Genomic DNA, 25,130 nt, shown 5'->3' on the forward strand with positions numbered 1-25,130 from the left:
GCATTAATAACCTTTTCCTTTGGTTTTAAATTGAGTAAACTGCGTTTGATGACTCGTTGGTAAGTTGTTATTTTTCTAATTCTAGTCATATATCCATGATTGGCTACCATCAAAAAGACAATACAGGCGTCCCAAACTTATTAGACATGAAGGAAAGTTAAAAGGTTCTACCTTAAATATTGTAGATAGTGTATTTTTCTGAAAGAAGACTATAAACAACCTACAGATCGCTCTTATAGCCTGCTTTTGGACTACAAATATTGATTTAATATCAACAGCATTACCCCATAAAATACCCTACATACACCATATGATGACATGATACTATAAAAAATAGCTGAAATAAACGAGCGTTGCGGTATTCTCATTGTAAAGTTTTTAAACAGGTCAACTCGAAAGATAGATCAGATTTATAAAGCTTTTATTAATTATAGGGAAATACAATACTTTTCTGTAAGACATTTTTTAAATCAACATTAACTTTTTCTTATAGGTTTGTTGCCAAGGCAACTTCTTTTATGCCAGTATATACATACTTCACCAGTATATACATACTTCACACTCATCCGTAAGATCGCGTATCTTTTTCACTGCGAACGTTGCAGAACTTAGAATATTCGAAAGACCTTTTAGGTGTCGGCCCCACTGAAGTTTACTATCTAAAGTAACTCCCAAGAACACCGCATTATCTATAACGTCTATTTCCTAATTTTTAATAATGTTCTGAGAATTACTACTATTTACATTAATTGTTGTTTCAAATTTAATACATTTTCTTTTCTTTTCGTTTAGCTTAAGATTATTATGTAAACCAGTGAACCACACTGGAGATGGCACTGTTTACTTGCTCAAATGATAGTTTCGTCATTTCACTTAAAATAAAAACGAAGTGTCATCAGCAAATGGAGTATGGAGCCTTGCGGTACATTCATAGTAACAGACGATCCCTGTGATATAGCTTCATTTGAATTCTATCGCTCCGTAAGATGTAGTGCTTTTTCGCCAATGCCATAGAGTTGAAGATTTATGACTAGTATTTCGTGATGGACACAGTCAAAAGCCTTTTTTGATAAATTGCAAAAAATTGCCAATGGCATAGTAAGAATTTTCCCAAGCATTGAAAATCTAGTAAATTAATTTAATGCCAGCAATTAATCTAACGTCGAGCTTGACCTCGTGTATAATTGATCAAGAATTTTTTCCAAACATTTTACTCAATTCAGGCAGCACAGATATGGGTCTAAAATTTGTGGGGTCAGAATAACGATGTGAATTACTTAGCTTCATCTGGTCTGGAAAGACTCCACAGTCTATATATTAATTAAATATTATGGTCAACTCTTAGCTGATAGCATCGATTACCGATTGTTAAATGAATACAGATACACCCCAAAGATCTTTAAGAACTCAATAGTTTTTAATATATCATTGCAGCTAATGTGGATAAATATAAAGTCATGATTGCATAGAGAAACATTATTTTGAAATAATAATATATAAATAATAACGCTGGTTGTATTAAACGGAATGTTAATAAATAATTTATTATAAAATTTGCATACGTCTTATCCTATATACAATAAATATACCGACGGAGGCCTTAACTATTAAGGCGGACGAGACCGTATCTTTCTTCGGTTAACTATCAAACTATGTAACATTCATCTACATTCTCTTTTTGCAACTTGACCTATGCCTTTGTTGCATTCAAAGACTACAAAATTGTACTGGCAATAGACAGATTGCATTGTTTTGACTTTTAGTTCTAAGTTCTAAGGTTTACTAATGTATTTTCACATATAAAATGTGATACGGCTTTATATTTATTTAATGTATTATATGATAATATATCATCCTTATATAGCTCTTCTTATAAATAGTACTATAAACAGATAATACAAATAAAATAATGGAGATATATTTAACTACAAATCATGAAATCATCGAAGAAAATGCTTACGAAAGATGTGTTTGTTGCAATCGAATACAAAATAATTTAACAAATTTGTCTGTTTGTAACTTTGCATACCTAATTGAACGTTTAGTGGACGTTAAGGTTTGTGTATTTTAGTTGTAATACGTGTTTTAGTACTCTTCACTTGCTTAGAAACTGAGTCGAAAGAAAAGATATATGTAAGTGTGTATATATGTAATTTCTTTTTGATTTTATTTTACTTTTCAGTTAAAAAAAAAGATATCTAAAATATGTTGTATTTGCCATTCAATTTTAAAAAGGATTTTTAAATTCACAAAACAGCTAGAAGCAAGCTTTGGACTAGATATCCAGGTATTTATCATTCGAAATATTTATTTCAGCTTAATGAAGAAACAGTCAGTTATTTTGCTTGCTTTTATTATTTTTAAAAATAAAATTATTAATTGAGAAGGTTAATGTGTAATCTTAAGTTTTTATTCTTAATTATGAGTGTGTATTTGAACATAATAATTTGTATAAACTTAATGTCTGAGAAAAAAAACAAATATATATTAGCTATAGGTTACATAATATAAATTAATTTTAAGGAAATGATTTATCTGTAATGTATTATTATGGCTTGGTTTCAGTACACCTCAAATACAAATTGGTTTAATCTTGAAAAATCAGACGTTCTCACAGTAGATACACAAGTTCCATTTTATCAACATAATAATTTAACAGAAGTCAATATTAAAGCAGAAGATATTCCCAAAATAAAAAATGAATTATCAGACGAGAATGAATCAAGTCACAGTGATGATAACTATGAAGATTTACAAGTAGAACCTATAGAACCATTACATGCTAAAAAGTTGCAAGCCACAAGTAAATGTCATAAAACAGTATTACCAGTTACTAAGAAGCCTCGTACACAACTAGAGGCTAATTATAAAGGCAAAATTAAAATTATAACAATTTCATTAGAGGAAGTTATGAAAGAGAGAAAAGAAGAACAGCTAAATAAAAAATATTTGAGATTGCCATATAAGTGTGAGGGCTGCATTGTTTCATTTCACTATGAACACGGCCTTACACAACATTTAAATAAGAGTCACTTTCCAGTAAGTTTCAAGTGCATTCACATGTACTTATACAATTATATTTTTCAATTAAGATTTTACTTGCAAAATAATCCAAAAACTTGATTGTAATGATTTACAAACCACAGTGGGGTTGATAGACTAGGCACAACTCCAATCACTGATGTTGTGCATTAAAATCTCGGCTGTACATCAAGATTTCTAACTATGTGCACAATGAATATTACATGAAGGGTGATCACCTATTAAGAATCCGTTAAGTGCCACAGGTATTTCTTTTTATAATATAATATATAATACATTGGATTTTTATTCAAATCATTTATGCCTAGTTTGTACTGTTATTGATTAAAGATTTTTTTCTTAGCACAAAAATGGAATTAAATGCACAATATGTAGTTGCATATTTCCAACACAACTATCATATGATGGCCATAGCAGGAGACATTTAAAGAGGTAATAATACCCCCATAACTCTTTCTAAGAGTTTCCTAATCTTGAATATGTCATAATATGTCATGTGATCCATAATTTAAAAATAATAATAATTACATAGAACTTAAAGTAAATGGACAATTTCAGTATCAAAGTTTAGGCCTCTTTACCAGAGGCTTGAGAATAAAATTTAAACATATTAGGTGACCCACTAAAGCCAAACAATTTTTATGACAATAGTCACGTGACCATTAATTAATGATGAACAATATTCTATATTCAAATTATTATTCCAGATATGAATGCATTCCTTGTGGAAAACGGTCGATGGCTGTATATCCATTGTTAAAACATTATAATGAAGTACATGATATTATAAAGGAGTCATATAAGTGTAAGAGATGTAATTTTGTTACAACGTAAGTATGAGAAGTAAACATTTAAGTCAGATATAAATGGGAATGGAAAAATCAATGCAGTAGTTTAGGGATGTTTTTTTAAATCTCCAATACAAAGAAGTACAGGTTTTAGACGTGACAATCAGCGGATTGTCCTTATCTTGTATAAAGTGATATCCACTAATGCCCTGTTACTTTCAATAGCTACAGCGTCCGTACGTTTAGTAAGTTTTGATGTCGCAACTTTGGAATAACACCAGTACATTTACAGTATTGGTATCAGTAAACTAATTCCTATATTTTGGTGACACAGTCGCATTTTACTCAATACTCGTGGAACTAGTATTTGTAACTAGTTTTTTTAAGTACTTGTACTCCTAAGACTTGGTCTGTCTTTAACCGAGTACGACTCACCTCTAGGTATCAGAATCGGTATTGCATGTTACAAAAGTAATTGGCATCTGTTTGAATAGTTTTTTTTTTCAGAAAATACTCGGAACACCGTCGTCATAGCCGAACTCACGGTCGTAAAGCATTCTGTAACCTCTGTGATAAAACATTCGCAAATAATACGTCGCTTGCCGTCCATGTCAGGTAATTTTCAAAGACTGAACTATTACTTTACTTTTAGTGCTGGGCAGGCTACTTCTAATTAATTTGCTATATTTGTTTTAAATATTGTAGAATTGTTTGATGATTTTCTTCTTTTTTTTAAAAAGAGTACCGAGAGTTTTTTACGCCGGCTTTTTCTCTCGGCCAATACCCTCTGTCTTCTTTGCCGATGAGTATGGATGCCAACAGGCTCGAATTTAATGACGTGGAATTAGTGATACCTTCATGATCCTATGTTCCAAAATAAACGTATTTTTTTTTATTGAACTCGTTCACTATCATTTTTGGATATATTTATGATGACATATAACAAACATATTTGATTTTATTTAAAGTAAATGAAGGTTTAAATACCGAACCAGGGTTGGATTTAGAATTACGTCGTCCGAATTTGTTGATACTGATTTTGTAGGTTTCTCGCGGGACCTTGATTGGAACATCTCCTTTTACTGCCGAAGTTCAGTCTAAGTATTAAAAAAATATTTAAAATTTTGTCATATATTGAAATTCGTCAACAATCCGTACATTTTCTACTTCTATTAGCTTATCGCTATAATCTTTTAATATATATTGGTTATGAAGAACAATATATATATATTAAAAGATTACAATATGTATTATAATAAAACATAAAAACAATCTTAACCTTAAAATATATTTTTTTATATTATCAAAGGTTATTAGAGATGTGACATTCTACACAAAATTCGATTTTTAATATTTATCGATTATTTCCTATTTTTTAATTTAAAAGTAATTAACATTGAAATTAAAATAGATTTTAGGTGAAATCCCCATGATATCTTGTATTATTTTTTAGCTCAGTACACAATACATCGAATGAAACATTTCCGTGCGATGAATGCGATAAGGTGTACAATAAACGAGCGAGTCTTTTAGCTCATCAGCGTTCTCACAAACCCGGGTTTTTTTACTGTGACGACTGTCAGAGGACGTTCAAGTCGAAGGCAATCCTGTCTACGCATTTAAAACGCCACTTACGGCATGCCAAGGATGATGCATGGCGGTGAGTTAGTAACAAACATAGAGCTGATTTTATTACACACAACTGTCATTTCTTTAATAGGCAAAAAATAAATAGTGTTTATATCATTAGTCTTCTTTTGCTTTTAAATTTATTTTTATTCCAACTACAAAACGTATTATAAATTAATTATTTTTAGATATAAATGTAACGATTGTGATGAAAAATTCATGGTGAAACGAAATCTAGAAGACCATATTAACTTCGAGCATTTGAAAATAATAAAATATGTATGCGATGTTTGCTCCAAGGTGAGTTATATAAAAATAGATATTGCGGAGTTTTTCTCCCTACTGCTTGTTTAATTTTAGTGATCTTTGAATCTGTTAATTTTCACAATTTTTTTTAAATGCTACATATTTTTATGTTTTACCTACTAGGTGAATCGAAATACATACAATGTATTTACTTACTCAAGTGACTTTGAATACAAAAATAAAAAATATTTCAGTACCGAATTACTAATTCGATGTTAAAACTTTAAAAAAATGTTCTCTTTACTTGTGCGTTTTTTACTGTTTGTTATGAAATGTAACGAAATTGAAAAATGTTCCTGGCCACAATGGTTTGCAATCTCTGTGTCACATGTCAAAAAATTATAGCTGTTAAGGACGTAAGAAAAATCGGAGTATGAAATATAAATCGAGTAAATCACGCACACATCTGGGGATCGTATAACGATAAATGTCAAGTGATAAATTATGGTTATAATTCGGTCATCTTGCAGCCTGGATAAATGTGTATCATTATTATTTAAGCTTTGTTGTCAACTAACGCACGTTTAACAATTTAAATGCATTTGCATAATTTGAGAATTTTTCATGTTATTAATACTGTTGATCAAATGAGTTGGCTAATGAGGAACTCATTTTTAATATAATTTAGCTTGATTGCGTAAATAAACCGGAAGTTAATATTGGAAGTGATATTTTATAACAATGCATTATTTTTCTTCCTAATATAGCTATTAGTAAATTTGGTCAAATATAACTTACGAGTATATTTTTAATATATTTAGTTGAATGTAACTTTTACTGCCAAATAACATTCACCATCGGTAAACACCCATTTTAAAACCAATACATACATATAATGCTTAAAACCCTAAAATGAAACGTATAACGCTATTTATTTGACTTCAGTAAATGAAGTCAAACAAGACAAGAATATACAAAACATAGAGTTCATTTCCCTTTCTCTATGATTAATAATTTTAATTTAAATAGATTTTATATTGTTGTAATTTATTTAAAATAAAAAAGTGCTTGCATACTTATAAAAAAATTGTGTATTCTTTTGCAGGTTTTCAAAACGCACCGTTGTCTTACAAGGCATGTTAAGAGTGTTCATGAAAAAATTCGCCCTCCAAAGAATAAAATTTGCGATTATTGTGGTCGGGGTTTCTCGGTAGGTATTTTTATTTACTGTATGAATTTATAACTGCATATTAATTATGTCTGCCACGCTGTGTATAAATCTATTAAATTTAATTGAATGTTTTCTTGATACTTAATTCCTACGTAATTTTTATATTATTGTTGCTGACATATTGTTCAATCTCCCTACGAACATTAATCAGCTAAATGAAATGTAGTAAAAAAAAGTATTTAAAAATACCGTATAAAAATTGAATTTGTATTTTAAAACTTATCATATTATGTGTATAAGTTTTCTTCAATTCAATTTTTTATTGGAAAGGTTATATAAATACAGGTTAAATAAAGGTTAATGACTTTAAGAGTTTTTTTTCAGTCCACAGCAGTGTTAAAAAATCATATCACAACACACACTGGAGAACGCCCCCACAAGTGCCCTTACTGTTCAGCAACGTTTGGCCAAACAGCATCTCTATACACTCATAAAAAACTTGTACATAAGAAAAATCTGTGAATATTTAGCATATACATAGAGCTTATTTTTATTTATAATTGTACCTTGTTGTATAAAAGTTATTTAAACAATCAACTATAAATAAATCTTCGTTTTATTATTATGACACCTCATGAATAGGTACTGGCATAGGTACTATAATAAATTTAAAAATTTAATCTACTGAAGTCGAGTTCAGTTAACTAAATCATATGTAATTGTCTGACGTAGTTTATACGTATAATAAGGAGTCATTTTTCAAATTATATTTATTTGAAATTTTATTTAAAAAAAGAGGGAATATTATTATTTAAGAATAAAAATATTTTGTTGCTACGAGCAAGCGGAATCATAATCCTATGCGAAGGGCAATCCTAAAAGATGTTTGACAATTGACTGTAGCCTATCTCAAAGTATATGTCAATTAAAAAAAATATTATCTGTTAAGGAATAATAACGATATCAACATATGTAGTATAAACTATTCAATTATTATTTATATTTAAGTCAAGGTGTACATTTTGAAATAAGAGTTCAATTTAGAATTACATCACCGGAATTTGATGATACTGATTATGTAGGTGTCTTGGGGGACCTTGATAGGAACACGTCCTACTGATTATTTAAAAACTTTGTGTAATGAATGGAAATTTGTGATCTAATTGTGCATTTTCTACTTTTCTATTAGTAAGTAGAGTAACTGCTGCCGGCACATAAAAGTAGTAAGGGGTGACAACAACAACCCCTTCTCTTTCTCAGTAGTAAATAAAAACGTCTTTTCTTGGCGTCCTGTAAAAAGTTGCCACATACATAAATTCTTTCAGATAAAATAATATAAAACAAAATATCTATATTTTCAGTTTATATCTATGACAAGTGGATGATAATTGATAGGCCACAGATTTATTTAATGTTTATACTCTAGCATCATTAGATAAGCTCTTCCCAGAAATCACTATAGATTGATATTTAATAAAAATAAAATAATGGAGATATATTTAACTACAAATCATGAAATCATCGAAGAAAATACTTACGAAAGATGTGTTTGTTGCAATCGAATACAAAACAATTTAACAAATTTGTCTGTTTGTAACTTTGCATACCTAATTGAACGTTTAGTGGACGTTAAGGTTTGTTTATTTTAGTTGTGATACGTGTTATTTACTTGCTCAGAAACTGAGTCGAAAGAAAAGAGTTATCAGTGTATATAATTTATTTTTGAATTTATTTTACTTTTCAGTTAAAAATAAAGATATCTAAAATATGTTGTATTTGCCATTCGATTTTAAAAAGGATTTTTAAATTCACAAAACAGCTAGAAGCAAGCTTTGGACTAGATATGCAGGTAGTTATCATTTGAAATATTCATTTCAGTTTAATGAAGAAACAAAGTCAGTTATTTTTACTTGCTTGCTTGCTTTTATTATTTTTTAAAATAAAATGACTAATTGAGAAGGTTTATGTGTACCTAATCTTAAGTTTTTATACTTAATTATGAGTGTGTATTTGAACACATTATTTAAACTTAATGTCTGAGAAAAAAAAACAAATATAGCTATAATATAATAATATATAACTTATAAATTAATTTTAAGAAAATCATTTATCTTTAATGTATTATTATGGCATGGTTTCAGTACACCTCAAATACAAATTGGTTTAATCTTGAAAAATCAGACGTTCTCACAGTAGATACACAAGTTCCATTTTATCAACATAATAATTTAACAGAAGTCAATATTAAAGCAGAAGATATTCCCGAAATAAAAAATGAATTATTAGATCAGAATGAATCAAATCACAGTGAAGATAACTATGAAGATTTACAAGTAGAACCTATAGAACCTTTACATGATGTAAAGTCGCAAGATCCAAGTAAATGTCATGAAACAGTATTACCAGTTACTAAGAAGCCTCATTCACAAAAAGAGGCTAATTATAAAGGCAAAATTAAAATTATAACAATTTCATTAGAGGAAGTTATGAAAGAGAGAAAAGAAGAACAGCTTAATGAAAAATATTTGAGATTGCCATATAAGTGTGAGGACTGCATTGTTTCATTTCACTATAAACACTGCCTTACACAACATTTAAATAAGAGTCACTTTCCAGTAAGTTTCAAGTGCATGCACATGTACATATACAATTATATTTTTCAATTAGATTTTACTTGCAAAATAATTCAAAAACTTGATTGTCATGATTTACAAAACACAGTGGGGTTGATAGACTAGGCACAACTCCAATCACTGATGTTGTGCATTAAAATCTCGGCTGTACATCAAGATTTTTAACTATGTGCACAATGAATATTACATGAAGGGTGATCACCTATTAAGAATCCGTGAAGTGCCACAGGTATTTCTTTTTATAATATTATATATAATACATTGGATTTTTATTCAAATCATTTATGCCTAGTTTGTACTGTTATTGATTAAAGATTTTTTTCTTAGCACAAAAATGGAATTAAATGCACAATATGTAGTTGCATATTTCCTACACAAAAATCATATGATGGCCATAGCAGGAGACATTTAAATAGGTAATACCCGCATAACTCTTTCTAAGAGTTTCATAATCTTGAATGTGCTTAGCATATGTCATGTAATCCATAATTTAAAAATAATAATAATTACATAGAACTTAAATTAAATGGATAACTTCACTATCAAAGTTTAGGCCTCTTTACCAAGTTTGTGAATAAAATTTAAACATTAGGTGACCCTCTACAGTCAAACAATTTTTATGACAATAGTCATGTGACCATTAATGATGAAGAGTATTCTATATTCAAATTATTATTGCAGATATGAATGCATTCCTTGTGGAAAACGGTCGATGGCTGTATATCCATTGTTAAAACATTATAATGAAGTACATGATATTATAAAGGAGTCATATAAGTGTAAGAGATGTAATTTTGTTACAACGTAAGTATGAAAAGAAGACATTTAAGTCAGATATAAATGTAAATGGAAAAATCAATGCAGTAGTTTAGGGATGTTTTTTTAAATCTCCAATACAAAGAAGTACAGGTTTTAGATGTGACAATCAGCGGATTGTCCTTATCTTGTATTAAGTGATATCCACTAATGCCCTATGTTACTTTCAATAGCTACAGCGTACGTACGTTTTGTAAGTTTTGATGTCGCAACTTTGGAATAACACCAGTACATTTACAGTATTGGTATCAGTAAACTAATTCCTATATTTTGGTGACACAGTCGCATTTTACTCAATACTCGTGGAACTAGTATTTGTAACTAGTTTTTTTAAGTACTTGTACTCCTAAGACTTGGTCTGTCTTTAACCGAGTACGACTCACCTCTAGGTATCAGAATCGGTATTGCATGTTACAAAAGTAATTGGCATCTGTTTGAATATTTTTTTTTTTCTCAGAAAATACTCGGAACACCGTCGTCATAGCCGAACTCACGGTCGTAAAGCATTCTGTAATCTCTGTGATAAAACATTCGCAAATAATACGTCGCTTGCCGTCCATGTCAGGTAATTTTCAAAGACTGAACTATTACTTTACTTTTAGTGCTGGGCAGGCTACTTCTAATTAATTTGCTATATTTGTTTTAAATATTGTAGAATTTTTTGTTTATTTGCTTTTTTTTTAAAGAGTACCGAGAGTTTTTTACGCCGGCTTTTTCTCTCGGCCAATACCCTCTGTCTTCTTTGTCTTCTTATTCGTGGAATAAGTGATACCATCATGATCTTATGTTCCAAAATAAACGTTTTTTTTTATTTTTGAATTTGTTCACTATAATTTTTGGATATATTTATGATGACAAACGTATTTGATTTTATTAAAAGTAAATGAAGGTTTAAATACCGAACCAGGGTTGGATTTAGAATTACGTCGTGCGAATTTGTTGATACTGATTTTGTAGGTTTCTCGCGGGACCTTGATTGGAACATCTCCTATTGCTGCCGGAACTCTGAACGGCTAAGCTAAGTCTAATGCCGAGATCTATAGAGCGCGCTTTGACTTAACTCAAACTTTACTAACGAAAAACTTAGCTTAGTGTACACTTAGCATAAACTATGATTTGGTATTTATAGACATTTTAACGGTAAGATTAAGGTAAGCACAAGCTAAGACAGAAAATGACAAAATACAAAGTGATGTTTCATTTCACGGAATACCTTCTTTATTATTCTTTAAAAAAGTATAACAATAACAAATATTTAAACGTCTAAAACGGTACACATTGATTGATATCTATTTATTTTATTATTGCACTAACTAGAATTTTACAAGTTTACCTTTAGAAAAATTATTTAAAAGTTAAATGACATAATTACAGAGATGACAATAATTTTTTGTTATGTAGAACGGATCGCATTGTTATGACAACTTGTATTTACAATTAAAAATTTTCAATCGCTTTTTCACTTTTGCTGTTTCTGTTTGTGTGAGCTGTTACAAATGTTTAATTATACTTTAAAACAACGACTGGCTTTGACTTGGACCTGGACCTAGCTTTATCGAAAGTGACATAATAGAGAATATAGAGAGAGAGTTCTATCTTTAATAGAAAACATTGCAAGGGTAGGAACTGCAGCCGATATGAATCCCCGAATACCAAAAGTATATGTTCGGAACGAACACAACCAAAATGAAGCTAGGACTACGGTCAAAATTGACAAATACCAGTAATATAAATATTGCTTATGCTGTACTGCATAATATAGGTATAGAGAGATGGGATGCTTATGACGATGGCCATCTTGCTGATCAGACACCAGAAGTTGAAGAACACAAAAACAATGAAATATATCTTACCGGTCTAGCATTCCGGCAATCCGTGATTGCCCAATTTAACTACGTTTTTGGTAATAAAGAAAATCAAACAAAACTTATTGTATTTTAATCATTTATTTTCCGATTCTTTTTTTAACTGTAAAGCTTCTAATGATAATTTATTTTTTAGTTGAAGAATCTATTTCTAACTGATTTTTTAATTTTAAATGTTCCATTTCTATCTCATATTTTCTTTTGTTGTTGTCCAACTCTTGCCACAGCAATTTTTTTTAAGGTCCTCAAATGAAGGTTTATTTTTTCTGCTTGCTGATTGACTTTTAGTGGTGACTTCAACACTGGTTTCCGTCAACCCAGCTTCTTCAGTCCAGTTGCGGCTTGTTCCCGGCTGATTTACATATTTAAATGTAGCATCTATAGTGGACGCTCTTGCCCTCTTTGGTCTCCAGCTTTCACTATTATTGTCATGATCAGTACCAGCTAAAAAAGTAAACAGTCTAATAAGTAAACATTTAGGAATGTCTTTTATTGGCTAAGATAACCATTAAATTTTTGCCGCGGGCTTATACCTAATTAGTGAATGAAGTGTATTAAGATCTTTGTATTTATCTTACAGCATATTGATATTTATAGATAGTGTAGATACAGTATGTGACACGGTAGAGAAGATTAAATATCTAAGATATTAATATTTTTAGGCAAACGAAAATAACAGATTTGAAGCGAGAGTTGAAGTTAGTTTGAATTTTGTTGTCAACATATGTCACTGCTATAGGGCAGATACGACAAAATAAAAAGTCAGGTAAAAGATATGATGGCAAAGTAAATTTTGAGCCATTATTTTTGTTAGGCTTATAGTCAAAGTTTTTGGTAAGTCGTCGATTTCGTGGACTTGAGATTAAGCTAAGCCAACACTCCGAGAGATTCGTAGTTTGCTCTATAAATACCAAATATGACTTAACTCGATAGTTTAGTCTGAGCAAAGTGTAAGTGCGCTCTATAGATCTCGGTAGTATTAAAAAAATATTTAAAATTTTGTGTCATGTATTGAATTTCGTCAACAATCCGTACATTTTCTAGTTCTATTGGCTTATCTATTGGTTATGAAGAACAATATATATTAAAAGATTACAATATGTATTATAATAAAACATAAAAACAATCTTGACCTTAAAATATATTTTATTATATTATCAAAGGTTATTAGAGATGTGACATTCTACACAAAAATCGATTTTTAATTAATAGATTTTTAATATTTATCGATTATTTCCTAATTTTTTAATTTAAAAGTAATTAACATTGAAATTAAAATAGATTTACAGTGAAATCCCCATGATATCTTGTATTATTTTTTAGCTCAGTACACAATACATCGAATGAAACATTTCCGTGCGATGAATGCGATAAGGTGTACAATAAACGAGCGAGTCTTTTAGCTCATCAGCGTTCTCACAAACCCGGGTTTTTTTACTGTGACGACTGTCAGAGGACGTTCAAGTCGAAATCAATCCTGTCTACGCATTTAAAACGCCACTTACGGCATGCCAAGGATGATGCATGGCGGTGAGTTAGTAACAAACATAGAGCTGATTTTATTACACACAACTGTCATTTCTTTAATACGCAAAAAATAAATAGGCATCTTGTATTCTCTTTTAGTTTTTTAATTATACTTTAACTTTTTTAATTATCATAGACAATATACAACAATGTCTTATACAATATAAAAAATATTTTTATAAAATATTCTAACTGCTAGACATCAGGAATGTAAAAAAATAATAATTTAGAGAGATTACATGTAAACAATAACATATATATAGTGGGTACAGTTTAAAGTCAAGGGAATAGAAAAATCATTATCGCACAGCTTCAGCATTACGTATTATAAGGCTGCAACTTGCAAGCTCCGCCCACCGCGTCTATTGCACTCGTAACCGTAATTCCATAATATAATGGAAATAAGGAGAGATGTTCTTGTTCGCCACAATTATCCCTGTACTGCTAATAACTTTCAATAACAATCCCATCTTTGTATGTTTTATCTAATATATAATAGTTCGTGGCGCTGTTGTTGAAACTGGTATCGTGTAGTAGAAAATCTCAACATTTATGTTGCAATCGCAGTCACTATTGGGAATTGGGATGTTAGCTCTTTAAGTAAAAACAGTTAATGATACAGTTTAGAATACTGTTACATGATACGTTAGTAATCTCGATGGTTATTAGTAGCGGCACGAAACTCTAGCGCTGACCGTTATTGCGCAGAAGTAAATTCTAAGGTACGTGACGGGGGCTAGCGGAATGAAGAGCGTCGATTGGCTCTCCAGTCGCATTCCGGCCCCCGCTCTACAGTACAAATGCGCAGCAATCCCCTCCACGTATCGGCCAGCGCTAGACTTACGTGCCTATAATAATAATATCGTCTTTTAAAACCCTTCTATACAAATATTTCCTAACCTTATCCTATCCTGATCAATCGTGACCTGTGTAATTCTTGAATCTCCTGTTCGTTTTGTTAATTCTCTATTTTCTTGAGTTTGTAAGATTAGTTTTAGCTAGTTATTATAATATATATAGTTACTAATAGATTAAGGATCTATATTTCTGCACTTCTTGCACCCATCATTTTTCTTTATTTATTTCTATTCTTACTAGGGTTGCCTGGAAGAGATCGCTTGTTAGCGATAAGGCCGCCCGTTGCATCCCTTGTAATTTATATATACTGTGTTATTTGTATTTCTTTAGCAACGAAGTGTAAATAAATAAATAAAATAAATAATAACATGAATGAAATAAAAGTAGGTACATACGACTTTTAAGATTAAATAAAATTAATATTATATTAGATCGCACAACCTCCATGCCAGTTCTCTGTCCGCACAGACTAAAACCGTTTGTAACTCTGCCATAGACTAAAAATCATTCTTATGTATTATTTTGTGCTTTTAAATTTATTTTTATTCCAACTACAAAACGTATTATAAATTAATTATTTTTAGATATAAATGTAACGATTGTGATGAAAAATTCAAGGTGAAACGAAATATAGAAGACCATATTTACTTCGAGCATTTGAAAATAATGAAATATGTATGCGATGTTTGCTCAAAGGTGAGGTATATAAAAATAGATATTGCGGAGTTTTTCATATTTCTAACTACTGCTTGTTTGATTTAAGTGATCTTTGAATCTGTTTATTTTCACAATTTTTAGTAAACCTTTAAAAAAATGTTCTCTTTACTTGTGCGTTTTTTACTGTTTGTTATGAAATGTAATTACCACTCGCCGTTAAACTACTTTTAATGCGGAGCTATGCACGTAATAAGCGGGATACATTCACTAACAAATTAAATGTATGTTTAGACTCAGATGTTCCGAATCGTATCGAAATTGACAAATGTTCCTGGCCACAATGGTTTGCAATCTCTGACATGTCATATAATTATAGCTGTCACGCACACATCTGGGGATCGTATAACGAAAAATGTCAAGTGATAAATTATGGTTATAATTCGGTCATCTTGCAGCCTGGATAAATGTGTATCATTATTATTTAAGCTTTGTTATCAACTAACGCAAGTTTAACAATTTAAATGCATTTGCATAATTTGAGAATTTTTCATGTTATTAATAGATACTGTTAATTAAATGAGTTAACTAATGAGGAACTCATTTTTATTATAATTTAGCTTGATTGCGTAAATAAACCGGAAGTTAATATTGGAAGTGATATTTTATAACAATGCATTATTTTTCTTCCTAATATAGCTGTTAGTAAATTTTTCAAATATAACTTACGAGTATATTTTTAATATATTTAGTTGAATGTAACTTTTACTGCCAAATAACATTCACCATCGGTAAACACGCATTTTAAAACCAATACATACATATAATGCTTAAAACACTAAAATTAAACGTATAACGCTATTTATTTGACTTCAGTAAATGAAGTCAAACAAGACAAGAATATACAAAACATAGAGTTCATTTCCCTTGCTCTATGATTAATAATTTTAATTTAAATAGACTTTATATTGTTGTAATTTATTTAATATAAAAAGTGCTTGCATACTTATAAAAAAATTGTGTATTCTTTTGCAGGTTTTCAAAAGGCACCGTTGTCTTACAAAGCATGTTAAGGGTGTTCATGAAAAAATTCGCCCACCAAAGAATAAAATTTGCGATTATTGTGGTCGGGGTTTCTCGGTAGGTATTTTTATTTACTGTATGAATTTATAACTGCATATTAAATAAGTCAGCCACGCTGTGTATAAATCTATTAAATTTAACTGAATGTTTTCTTGATACTTAATTCCTACGTAATTTTTATATTATTGTTGCTGACATATTGTTCAATCTCCCTACGAACATTAATCAGCTAAATGAAATGTAGTAAAAAAAGTATTTAAAAATACCGTATAAAAATTGAATTTGTATTTTAAAACTTATCATATTATGTGTATAAGTTTTCTTCAATTCAATTTTTTATTGGAAAGGTTATATAAATACAGGTTAAATAAAGGTTAATGACTAAGAGTTTTTTTTCAGTCCACAGCAGTGTTAAAAAATCATATCACAACACACACTGGAGAACGCCCCCACAAGTGCCCTTACTGTTCAGCAACGTTTGGCCAAACAGCATCTCTATACACTCATAAAAAACTTGTACATAAGAAAAATCTGTGAATATTTAGCATATACATAGAGCTTATTTTTATTTATAATTGTACCTTGTTGTATAAAAGTAATTTAAACAATCAACTATAAATAAATCTTCGTTTTATTATTATGACACCTCATGAATAGGTACTGGCATAGGTACTATAATAAATTTAAAAATTTAATCTACTGAAGTCGAGTTCAGTTAACTAAATCATATGTAATTGTCTGACGTAGTTTATACGTATAATAAGGAGTCATTTTTCAAATTATATTTATTTGAAATTTTATTTAAAAAAAGAGGGAATATTATTAATTAAGAATAAAAATATTTTGTTGCTACGAGCAAGCGGAATCATAATCCTGTGCGAAGGGCAATCCTAAAAGATGTTTGACAATTGACTGTAGCCTATCTCAAAGTATATGTCAATTAAAAAAAATATTATCTGTTAAGGAATAATAACGATATCAACATATGTAGTATAAACTATTCAATTATTATTTATATTTAAGTCAAGGTGTACATTTTGAAACAGGAGTTCAATTTAGAATTACATCACCCGAATTTGATGATACTGATTATGTAGGTGTCTTGGGGGACCTTGATAGGAACACGGCCTACTGATTATTTAAAAACTTTGTGTAATGAATAGAAATTTGTGATCTAATTGTGCATTTTCTACTTTTCTATTGGTAAGTAGAGTAACTGCTGCCGGCACATAAAAGTAGTAAGGGGTGACAACAACAACCCCTTCTCTTTCTCAGTAGTAAATAAAAACGTCTTTTCTTGGCGTCCTGTAAAAAGTTGCCACATACATAAATTCTTTCAGATAAAATAATATAAAACAAAATATCTATATTTTCAGTTTATATCTATGACAAGTGGATGATAATTGATAGGCCACAGATTTATTTAATGTTTATACTCTAGCATCATTAGATAAGCTCTTCCCAGAAATCACTATAGATTGATATTTAATAAAAATAAAATAATGGAGATATATTTAACTGCAAATCATGAAATCATCGAAGAAAATACTTACGAAAGATGTGTTTGTTGCAATCGAATACAAATTAATTTAACAAATTTGTCTGTTTGTAACTTTGCATACCTAATTGAACGTTTAGTGGACGTTAAGGTTTGTTTATTTTAGTTGTGATACGTGTTATTTACTTGCTTAGGAACTGAGTCGTGAGAAAAGATTTATCAGTGTATATAATTTCTTGAATTTATTTTACTTTTCAGTTAAAAAGAAAAATATCTAAAATATGTTGTATTTGCCATTCGATTTTAAAAAGGATTTTTAAATTCACAAAACAGCTAGAAGCAAGCTTTGGACTAGATATGCAGGTATTTATCATTTGAAATATTCATTTCAGTTTAATGAAGAAACAAAGTCAGTTATTTTTACTTGCTTGCTTGCTTTTATTATTTTTTTTAATAAAGTTATTAATTGAGAAGGTGTATTTGAACTCATTATTTAAACCTAATGTCTGAGAAGAAAACACAAATGTATATAGCATACAAATTAATTTTAAGGAAATGATTTATCTTTAATGTATTATTATGGCATGGTTTCAGTACAACTCAAATATAAATTGGTTTAATCTTGAAAAATCAGACGTTCTCACAGTAGATACACAAGTTCCAGTTTATCAACATAATAATTTAACAGAAGTCAATATTAAAGCAGAAGATATTCCCGAAATAAAAAATGAATTATTAGACCAGAATGAATCAAATCACAGTGAAGATAACTATGAAGATTTACAAGTAGAACCTATAGAACCTTTACATGACGTAAAGTTGCAAGATCCAAGTAAATGTCATGAAACAGTATTACCCGTCACTAAGAAGTCCTGTAGAAAAAAAGAGGCTAATTATAAAGGCAAAATTAAAATTATAACAATGTCAGTAGAGGAAGTTATGAAAGAGAGAAAAGAAGAACAGCTTAATGAAAAATATTTGAGATTGCCATATAAGTGTGAGGACTGCATAGTTTCATTTAACTATGAACACGGCCTTACACAACATTTAAATAAGAGTCACTTTCCAGTAAGTTTCAAGTGCATTCACATGTACATATACAATTATATTTTTCAATTAGATTTTACTTGCAAAATAATTCAAAAACTTGATTGTAATGATTTACAAACCATAGTGGGGTTGATAGACTAGGCACAACTCCAATCACTGATGTTGTGCATTAAAATCTCGGCTGTACATCAAGATTTTTAACTATGTGCATAATGAATATTACATGAAGGGTGATCATATTCACATATATACATATTCTATTTATAATATTACATTGATTAAAAATAAAATTTTATATGTCATATTTCATGACAATATAATTAATACATTGGATTTTTTTTATTCAAATTAATCATTGTACTGTTATTGATTAAAGGTTTTTTTCTTAGCACAAAAATGGAATTAAATGCTCAATATGCAGTTGCATATTTCCTACACAAAAATCATATGATGTCCACAGCAGGAGACATTTAAAGAGGTAATACACCCATAACTCTTTCTAAGAGTTTCATAATCTTGAATGTGCCCAGCATATGTCACATGATCCATAATTTAAAATTTACAAAGAACTTTAAGTAAATGGATAATTTAGCTTTCAAAGTTTAGGCTTCTTTACCAGGGGCTTGAAAATAAAATTTAAACATATTAGGTATTATGACTGCTTGCCGTCCACTCTTTTGTTCTTGGTGCTACCCTATTTATATTTTTAGTTATAAGTATTTAGTTAAATCTAGATATGTTAAAAATTACAAATCTCATCTAAAGATTGCATAGTTCCCAGTTTACCTCATTATTAATGCTAAACTATTATATGAAATATTATAACTCTGTTTTTTCTTATAAGTTTTTTAAAAAAGCAATACGGCTTTTTAAAAAAACGTTGTTTAGTTATAAGTTTGTTACATTCCAGGAAATAATGTACACTGGACATGTAGCACTTTTAATTGTTATTGAACATTGAATAAAGAATTTTTGAAATTGAAAAAAAAAAACATATTAGGTGACCCTCTACAGCCAAACAATTTTTATGACAATAGTCACGTGACCATTAATGATGAACAGTATTCTATATTCAAATTATTATTGCAGATATGAATGCATTCCTTGTGGAAAACAGGCGTTGGCTGCATATCCATTGTTAAAACATTACAACGAAGTACATGATATTATAAAGGAGTCATATAAGTGTAAGAGATGTAATTTTGTTACAACGTAAGTATGAGAAGTAAACATTTAAGTCAGATTTAAATGTGAATGGAAAAATCAATGCAGTAGTTTATGGGATGTTTTTTTTTAAATCTCCAATACAAAGAAGTACAGGTTTCAGATGCGACAATCAGCGGATTGTCCTTATTTATTTTTTTTATACAACAAAAGGCTCACCTGATGTTAAGTGATACCGCCGCCCATGGACACTATCTATATATACTCTAATGCTGGAGGCCTCGCGAGTGCGTTGCCGGCCTTTTAAGAATTGTTACGGTCTTTACTTGAGGGACTCTAATTCGAATTACAATATTATAACAATAATGTAAATAGTACATTTGACCGACTTTGGCATCTGTTTGAATAGTTTTTTTTTCAGAAAATACTCAGAACATCTTCGTCATGGACAAACTCACCGTCCTAAAGGATTCTGTAACCTCTGTGATAAAACATTCTCAAATAATACGTCGCTTGCCGTCCATGTCAGGTAATTTTCAAAGACTGAACTATTGAATTTGTTCACTATCATTTTTGTATATATTTATGATGACATATAACAAACATATTTGATTTTATTTAAAGTAAATGAAGGTTTAAATACCGAACCAGGGTTGGATTTAGAATTACGTCGTGCGAATTTGTTGATACTGATTATGTAGGTTTCTCGCGGGACCTTGATTGGAACATCTCCTTTTACTGCCGAAGTTAAGTCTAAGTATTAAAAAAATATTTAAAATTTTGTGTGAATGTATTGAAATTCGTCAACAATCCGTACAATAATAAGCCAATAGAAGTAGAAAACTTCTATTGGCTTATTATTATGGCTACATCTATTGGTTATGAAGAACAATATATATTAAAAGATTACAATATGTATTATAATAAAACATAAAAACAATCTTACCTTAAAATATATTTTATTATATTATCAAAGGTTTATATATTTAGGTATTATACACAAAAATCGATTTTTAATTAATAGATTTTTTAATATACAATATCGATTATTTCCTAATTTTTGAATTTAAAAGTTAGAATAATTAACGTTGAAATTAAAATATTTCGTGTTGATAGATTTTAGGTGATTTTCTTTCTTTTTTTTCGTTTCTTTAGTATATTAAAATTTTAATATTCTGTATTACAAAAGGCTACTTCTATTCTATTCTATCTTGTATTATTTTTTAGCTCAGTACACAATACATCGAATGTAACATTTCCGTGCGATGAATGCGATAAGGTGTACAATAAACGAGCGAGTCTTTTAGCTCATCAGCGTTCTCACAAACCCGGGTTTTTTTACTGTGACGACTGTCAGAGGACGTTCAAGTCGAAGGCAATCCTGTCTACGCATTTAAAACGCCACTTACGGCATGCCAAGGATGATGCATGGCGGTGAGTTAGTAACAAACATAGAGCTGATTTTATTACACACAACTGTCATTTCTTTAATAGGCAAAAATTCTTGTTCGCCACAATTATCTCTGTACTGCTAATAACTTTCAATAACAATCCCATCTTTGTATGCAATTGCTATAGTATTATCTAATATATAATAGTTCGTGGCGCTGTTGTTGAAACTGGTATCGTGTAGTAGAAAATCTCAACATTTATGTTGCAATCGCAGTCACTATTGGGAATTGGGATGTTGGCTCTTTAAGTAATCTTGATGGTTAACATGAAAGAAATAAAAGTAGGTACATACGACTTTTAAGCATAAATAAAATTAATATTATATTAGATCGCATAACCTCCATGCCAGTTCTGTGTCGGATCTGACAGACTAAATATGTTTGTAACCCTGCCATAGAGTATAAAATGTCATGTGTATTAAACATTAGTCTACTTTTGCTTTTAAATTTATTTTTATTCCAACTACAAAACGTATTATAAATTAATTATTTTTAGATATAAATGTAACGATTGTGATGAAAAATTCAAGGTGAAACGAAATATAGAAGACCATATTTACTTCGAGCATTTGAAAATAATGAAATATGTATGCGATGTTTGCTCAAAGGTGAGTTCTATAAAAATACATATTGCGTAGTTTTTCATTCATCATTGATTTAATAGATCTTTGAATCTGTTTATTTTTCATATCTTTTTTTAAATGCTTCTATATAATACTGATATTTTTTATGCTTTACCTACTAGGTGAATCCAAATATTTACTAACTCAAGTGACTTAATACAAAAATAACAGATATTTCAATAAGGAATTAACTTTAATTACTTTGTTTTATTCTTTACTACCTACTAATTTCAGGTTTAGTAAACCTTTAAAAAAATGTTCTCTTTACTTGTGCGTTTTTTACTGTTTGTTATGAAATGTAATTACCACTCGCCGTTAAACTACTTTTAATGCGGAGCTATGCACGTAATAAGCGGGATACATTCACTAACAAATTAAATGTATGTTTAGACTCAGATGTTCCGAATCGTATCGAAATTGACAAATGTTCCTGGCCACAATGGTTTGCAATCTCTGACATGTCAAATAATTATAGCTGTCACGCACACATCTGGGGATCGTATAACGAAAAATGTTTAGTGATAAATTATGGTTATAATTCGATCATCTTAGCTGCTGTGCATCCTGGATAAATGTGTATGATTATTATTTAATCAATTAACGCAAGTTTAAATTGGCATAATTTGAGAATTTTTCATGTTATTAATGTTGTTAATCGAATGGGTTGGGGAACTCATTTATTTTAATATAATTTAGCTTAATTTTGTAAAGTAACCCGAAAGTTATAATTAGAAGTGATATTTTCTTACAATGCATTATTTTTCTTCCTAATATAGCTTTTAGTAAAGTTGCCCAAATATAACCTATATCTTTAATTCGTTCATGTTACTTTTACTGCCAAATAATATACACCACTCAATATGACTTCAGTAAATGAAGTCAAACAAGACAATAATATGCAAAGCATAGAATTCATTTCACTTGCTCCATGATTAATAATTTTAATTTAAATAGACTTTATATTGTTGTACCTTATTTAATATCAAAACAAAAGTGCTTGCATACTTATAAAAAATTTGTGTATTCTTTTGCAGGTTTTCAAAACGCACCGTTGTCTTACAAGGCATGTTAAGAGTGTTCATGAAAAAATTCGCCCACCAAAGAATAAAATATGCGATTATTGTGGCCGGGGTTTCTCGGTAGGTATTTTTATTTACTGTATGAATTTATAACTGCATATTAATTATATCTGCCACGCTGTGTATAAATCTATTAAATTTAACTGAATGTTTTCTTGATACTTAATTCCTACGTAATTTTTATATTATTGTTGCTGACATATTGTTCAATCTCCCTACGAACATTAATCAACTAAATGAAATGTAGTAAAAAAAGTATTTAAAAATATCGTATAAAAATTGAATTTGTATTTTAAAACTTATCATATTATGTGTATAAGTTTTCTTCAATTCAATTTTTTATTGGAAAGCTTATATAAATACAGGTTAAATAAAGGTTAATGACTTTGAGTTTTTTTTCAGTCCACAGCAGAGTTAAAAAATCACATCACAACACACACTGGAGAACGCCCCCACAAGTGCCCTTACTGTTCAGCAACGTTTGGCCAAACAGCATCTCTATACACTCATAAAAAACTTGTACATAAGAAAAATCTGTGAATATTTAGCATACACATAGAGCTTATTTTTATTTATAATTGTACCTTGTTGTATAAAAGTTATTTAAACAATCAACTATACAAAATCTTTGTTTTATTATTATTATGACACCTCTATAGATAGAAGTCACCTCTATAGTACTTGCATATATTAAACTTTAAAAAAATTATCTACTTAAGTTTATTCCAGTTAATTTAATTTAATTGTCTGACGTAGTTTCTTTACCTACGTATATATAGTAATTTTTCAAATTTTATTTCCAGTCAATCCTGGATAAGGGAAAGCTCTAGGGATCACGATCGCTTTTTCTCTTTAACCCGAGTTTAGAGTTACGGAAGAGGTCTATAAATATACGGGAAATGTGACGCAATAAGAAACAAAATACGTGTACAAGTAGCGGCACGAAACTCTAGCGCTGACCGTTATTGCGCAGAAGTAAATATAATTTTCGGCACCGAACTTGGCAAGAGTCGTTAGATGCGCAGAAGTCGTTTTTTAGGTCTCTTTGGTGGTGAAGCGGGACGCGGGGTATGACGTAGCGCCGATCACAGCGCGCTATTGGTGCGTTAGTCGACCCTTGCCTCCCGCACCGCGTTTACATTTCGATTACACTTGCCGGCACAAAAGTTGTATCATTTGTTTTGTTGACTTTTTGGTACGAGTTCAGTTTTAAATTAAGTTTTAATTTTGTTTTGGTTTTGTTAATTGTTGTTGTTTTAAATTTAGTTTTTGTAACGTTTATTACAATGCCAGGACCAAATACCGTTTTACGCAGACATGCCAGAAAAATTTAATTAAAATACTAATTATAATTATTAAAATAATTTTTAATAATAATATTTTTTTTACTTAATTAAAAAATGCATATTATGTTTTATTTATAACACCTAATAAATGTCACGAATTCCTCTGCTTTGTTTATATACAAGATTTAAAATAAATGATGGCAATAACCATAATGACAATCAATAAAAGTGAACAGTTTTTGTTCCACTAAGTGTACGATGCGCGAACTTGCCCCCACTACGCCAAAACCTTGCCAACTACCGCGCCGGGGACTATAATAAGGTACGTGAGGTGCGCAGTAATCCCCTCCACGTATCGGCCAGCGCTAGACTTATGTGCCTAAAATAGTATGTATCGGTTATACATATTTATTGACATAGTAGCTTCTCTAATTAATATTATAACAACATTTGAAAAAATCTGATTTCTTTTATAATTTTCTTTTTAAATTTTGTGTACGTTTTTCATTTTTTATATTTCTCACTTAGAGGTTTAAGGAAGGCAAAGTGATGGGACCTGGTATACACTCTCATTAATAGAGTTTTTTCGCTAATCCAGTTCTCACTAATGTGGTTCAGAAGTGGTTGGCAGTAAAGACAAAAGTATTTTTTACTTTTTTTAATTGAG

The 25,130-nt window shown here is 29.9% G+C and overlaps 3 protein-coding genes across 9 annotated transcripts; all 3 read left to right on the forward strand.

The window, feature by feature from the left end:
- The first annotated feature begins 1,752 nt into the window (after positions 1–1,752).
- On the forward strand, positions 1,753–7,416 carry LOC111001563 (zinc finger protein 888). 2 transcript variants are annotated; one of them, XM_022271491.2, is made up of 10 exons: positions 1,753–2,056; positions 2,183–2,287; positions 2,566–3,039; positions 3,386–3,474; positions 3,750–3,872; positions 4,338–4,445; positions 5,284–5,490; positions 5,648–5,759; positions 6,811–6,915; positions 7,261–7,416. In XM_022271491.2, exons 1-10 carry the CDS (start codon positions 1,910–1,912, stop codon positions 7,396–7,398), a joined length of 1,608 nt encoding a protein of 535 aa, XP_022127183.2. In that variant the 5' UTR covers positions 1,753–1,909; the 3' UTR covers positions 7,399–7,416. The 2 variants fall into 2 exon arrangements, with proteins under 2 accessions (XP_022127183.2, XP_045489080.1); XM_045633124.1 differs by lacking the exon at positions 2,183–2,287 and having other exon boundaries at positions 1,759–2,056.
- Positions 7,417–7,819: 403 nt separating this feature from the next.
- LOC123690147 (zinc finger protein 888-like) lies at positions 7,820–16,867 on the forward strand. Of its 5 annotated transcripts, XM_045633125.1 has the most exons (10): positions 7,844–8,510; positions 8,621–8,725; positions 9,018–9,491; positions 9,837–9,925; positions 10,191–10,313; positions 10,783–10,890; positions 13,514–13,720; positions 15,160–15,271; positions 16,265–16,369; positions 16,712–16,867. In XM_045633125.1, the coding sequence occupies exons 1-10, from the start codon at positions 8,364–8,366 to the stop codon at positions 16,847–16,849; spliced, it is 1,608 nt and encodes a 535-aa protein (XP_045489081.1). In that variant the 5' UTR covers positions 7,844–8,363; the 3' UTR covers positions 16,850–16,867. The 5 variants fall into 5 exon arrangements, with proteins under 5 accessions (XP_045489085.1, XP_045489083.1, XP_045489084.1 ...); XM_045633129.1 differs by lacking the exon at positions 15,160–15,271 and having other exon boundaries at positions 7,820–8,510; XM_045633127.1 differs by lacking the exons at positions 16,265–16,369; positions 16,712–16,867 and adding an exon at positions 15,524–15,907 and having other exon boundaries at positions 7,821–8,510.
- A 508-nt stretch (positions 16,868–17,375) lies between these two features.
- Positions 17,376–23,787, forward strand: LOC110998881 (zinc finger protein 624-like). Of its 2 annotated transcripts, none has more exons than XM_045633131.1 (10): positions 17,376–17,961; positions 18,069–18,173; positions 18,405–18,878; positions 19,250–19,338; positions 19,950–20,072; positions 20,446–20,553; positions 21,252–21,458; positions 21,972–22,083; positions 22,489–22,674; positions 23,133–23,180. In XM_045633131.1, exons 1-9 carry the CDS (start codon positions 17,815–17,817, stop codon positions 22,615–22,617), a joined length of 1,494 nt encoding a protein of 497 aa, XP_045489087.1. In that variant the 5' UTR covers positions 17,376–17,814; the 3' UTR covers positions 22,618–22,674; positions 23,133–23,180. The 2 variants fall into 2 exon arrangements, with proteins under 2 accessions (XP_045489087.1, XP_045489086.1); XM_045633130.1 differs by lacking the exon at positions 22,489–22,674 and adding an exon at positions 23,580–23,787 and having other exon boundaries at positions 17,449–17,961; positions 23,133–23,237.
- The last annotated feature ends 1,343 nt before the right edge of the window (positions 23,788–25,130 follow it).

Source organism: Pieris rapae, chromosome 22 (assembly GCF_905147795.1).
Source record: "Pieris rapae chromosome 22, ilPieRapa1.1, whole genome shotgun sequence".
Taxonomy (NCBI): Eukaryota; Metazoa; Arthropoda; class Insecta; order Lepidoptera; family Pieridae; genus Pieris; species Pieris rapae.

Bases quoted from the DNA above. Each gene is read 5' to 3' on its own strand.
- LOC111001563 (XM_022271491.2), top strand. From the start codon at position 1,910: ATGGAGATATATTTAACTACAAATCATGAAATCATCGAAGAAAATGCT. The intron at 2,057-2,182 runs GTTTGTGTATTT...TTTACTTTTCAG, and splicing joins AACGTTTAGTGGACGTTAAG to TTAAAAAAAAAGATATCTAA. The intron at 5,491-5,647 runs GTGAGTTAGTAA...AATTATTTTTAG, and splicing joins GCCAAGGATGATGCATGGCG to ATATAAATGTAACGATTGTG.
- LOC123690147 (XM_045633125.1), top strand. From the start codon at position 8,364: ATGGAGATATATTTAACTACAAATCATGAAATCATCGAAGAAAATACT. The intron at 10,314-10,782 runs GTAAGTATGAAA...TTTTTTTCTCAG, and splicing joins AGATGTAATTTTGTTACAAC to AAAATACTCGGAACACCGTC. The intron at 10,891-13,513 runs GTAATTTTCAAA...ATTATTTTTTAG, and splicing joins TCGCTTGCCGTCCATGTCAG to CTCAGTACACAATACATCGA.
- LOC110998881 (XM_045633130.1), top strand. From the start codon at position 17,815: ATGGAGATATATTTAACTGCAAATCATGAAATCATCGAAGAAAATACT. The intron at 17,962-18,068 runs GTTTGTTTATTT...TTTACTTTTCAG, and splicing joins AACGTTTAGTGGACGTTAAG to TTAAAAAGAAAAATATCTAA. The intron at 23,238-23,579 runs GTAGGTATTTTT...GTTTTTTTTCAG, and splicing joins ATTGTGGCCGGGGTTTCTCG to TCCACAGCAGAGTTAAAAAA.